General features: G+C 40.2%; 1 protein-coding gene across 1 annotated transcript; it reads left to right on the top strand.

Moving 5' to 3' along the window:
- The first annotated feature begins 449 nt into the window (after window positions 1-449).
- On the top strand, window positions 450-1284 carry LOC140733998 (interferon-gamma-inducible GTPase 10-like). The gene is given in 2 exon segments (XM_073057576.1): window positions 450-971; window positions 974-1284. Coding segments are annotated over 2 exon segments (657 nt in total). The 3' UTR covers window positions 1109-1284.
- Window positions 1285-2033: the final 749 nt, after the last annotated feature.

The raw sequence follows: 2033 nt of genomic DNA, 5'->3' as shown, positions 1-2033 counted from the left end.
CTGGGTCACTCTGTTACAGCAGGCATGAATTTGTTCAGTTTTCATGATGAAGTGAATTGAATCTTGTGTAATTATCAGCAAACCTCTGATATCTGACCATGTAGAGAAAGGGAGGTTATTTATGATGGAGTTGATATTGGCTGAACAGGCAGCTATCATGTAAGGACTTCTGCATTGATATCCTGAGGTTGTATGGATAGATTTCCAATGCTCATAGTTCTAGAGAGCCAGGTCGCAGCCTGACCTATGGTGTTATCAACAAGAAACTTACTTGCATTGTTTGCGGTCCTGTAGGTTTGCCTGTATATGGCAATTACCACCCATATCCCAAAAACCTGCTGATTTTTTGGGGTAATTGGTCACCACAAGTTGTCTGAAGTGAAATGAATGACATAAGAATGGGGATCTGTAGAAAATGAAGTTTTTATGATTAGAAATTATAATGGAACATGTTTCCTTTCAGTCAACGGGTGGCAGAGTCTGAGAATCTCACATTCTTCACACAGGAAGTGCTCAGGAAACTGAATTCTGACTATAAAACAGGTGGGGTGGAAAAAATCAAACCTCTGATAAAGCAGAAGCTAGTGGAACTGGATAACACAGAGCTTAACATCGCAGTAATGGAAGAAACAGGTGCAGGAAAATCCACCTTCATCAATGCCATGAGAGGACTTCGGAGCACTGATCCAGGAGCAGCTGAATTTGGGATCAGGAAAACAACAAAGGAGCCTACCACTTACTCACATCCCTATCTGCCCAATGTCTGCTACTGGGACCTGCCAGGGATCGGATCTACAAAATTTCCAGCAGGTCCTTATCTCAAGAAAATGAAATTTGAAAGATATGATTTCTTCATCATAATATCAGCTTGTCGTTTCAAAGAAAATGATGCAAAACTTTTGAAAGAGATTAAACGACTCGGGAAAAATTTCTACTTTGTCTGCAGCAAGATTGATGCTGATTTTGATTCAATGAGAAAAGGGGGGAAGAAATTAATGAGGAAAAAGAACTGGAATTTATTTGGAGCGACTGTTTAAAGAATTTGATGGAAGCTGGGATTCTAACCCCATCTGTGTTCCTGATCCAGTTTTTAGCAGGACCAATATGATTTCAATCTGTTAAATAAAGCACTTGAAGATGATCTGCCAAATGTAAAAAAAAAGTATCTTTGTCTTGGCCTATCCAAACCGAAGTGTGGAGATTGTTCAGGAGAAAAGTAAGATGCTGCAGAAACGTGTCTGGATGTTGGCAACACTTTCAGGAGCTGGGGGAGCAATCCCCATTCCTGGTTTCTTCTTTGCTTGTGATATCAGCATATTGATATTGGCAATAATCCATTTCCGTAAATGTCTGTGTCTGGATGATGTCTCGCTTCAAAGACTGGCCAACATCACAAATAAATCTGTGGAGGACATTAAGGCTGTAGTTAAAACTCCCCTGCTGGGGGAAATAGATAAAGATATAATTCTAAAGGTTAGTTGGGGTGCTGTGGTTATTGCTGTCTCAGCTGTGGAATTTGCTCTTGACTTCATCCCTATAATTGGTTCCATTTTTGGAGCAGGAACATCATTTCTCATGACCTACACAATATTGACCGATGCATTGAAGGACCTTAAAGACTGCGCAGAGAGGGTGATGAAGGTCGCATATGGCATTGATTGACTGGTCAGCAACAACATCAATACAATGAGCTCATGTCTTTCTGTGGATAAAATATTTAAGAGGCCTGTCTCTAAACCATGCTGCAATTCTACATGACGACTTTCCTCATTGTTGATTTTCTTTCTGAAACATTTCTTAACCATTTCTGAGGAACACTTGTGCCTGACCGAGGGAGTGCGACTCTGGTAAAGACATGAAACAGATGGACATAAATGACATGTGATCCTAATTTGAAGAGAAGTTGAGAAGTTATCTCCACGTGTCTGAATGATGCTCACCCGTCAATCAATAGCCTGTATCAGACAGTTTAGACATTATTAGGTCACAGAGTATACAATATTGCTGTGTACAAATGAATGACTGTGTTTTCC

Source organism: Hemitrygon akajei, chromosome 10 (assembly GCF_048418815.1).
Source record: "Hemitrygon akajei chromosome 10, sHemAka1.3, whole genome shotgun sequence".
Classification (NCBI taxonomy): domain Eukaryota; kingdom Metazoa; phylum Chordata; class Chondrichthyes; order Myliobatiformes; family Dasyatidae; genus Hemitrygon; species Hemitrygon akajei.
This window is presented reverse-complemented; position numbering and strand designations above follow the sequence as displayed.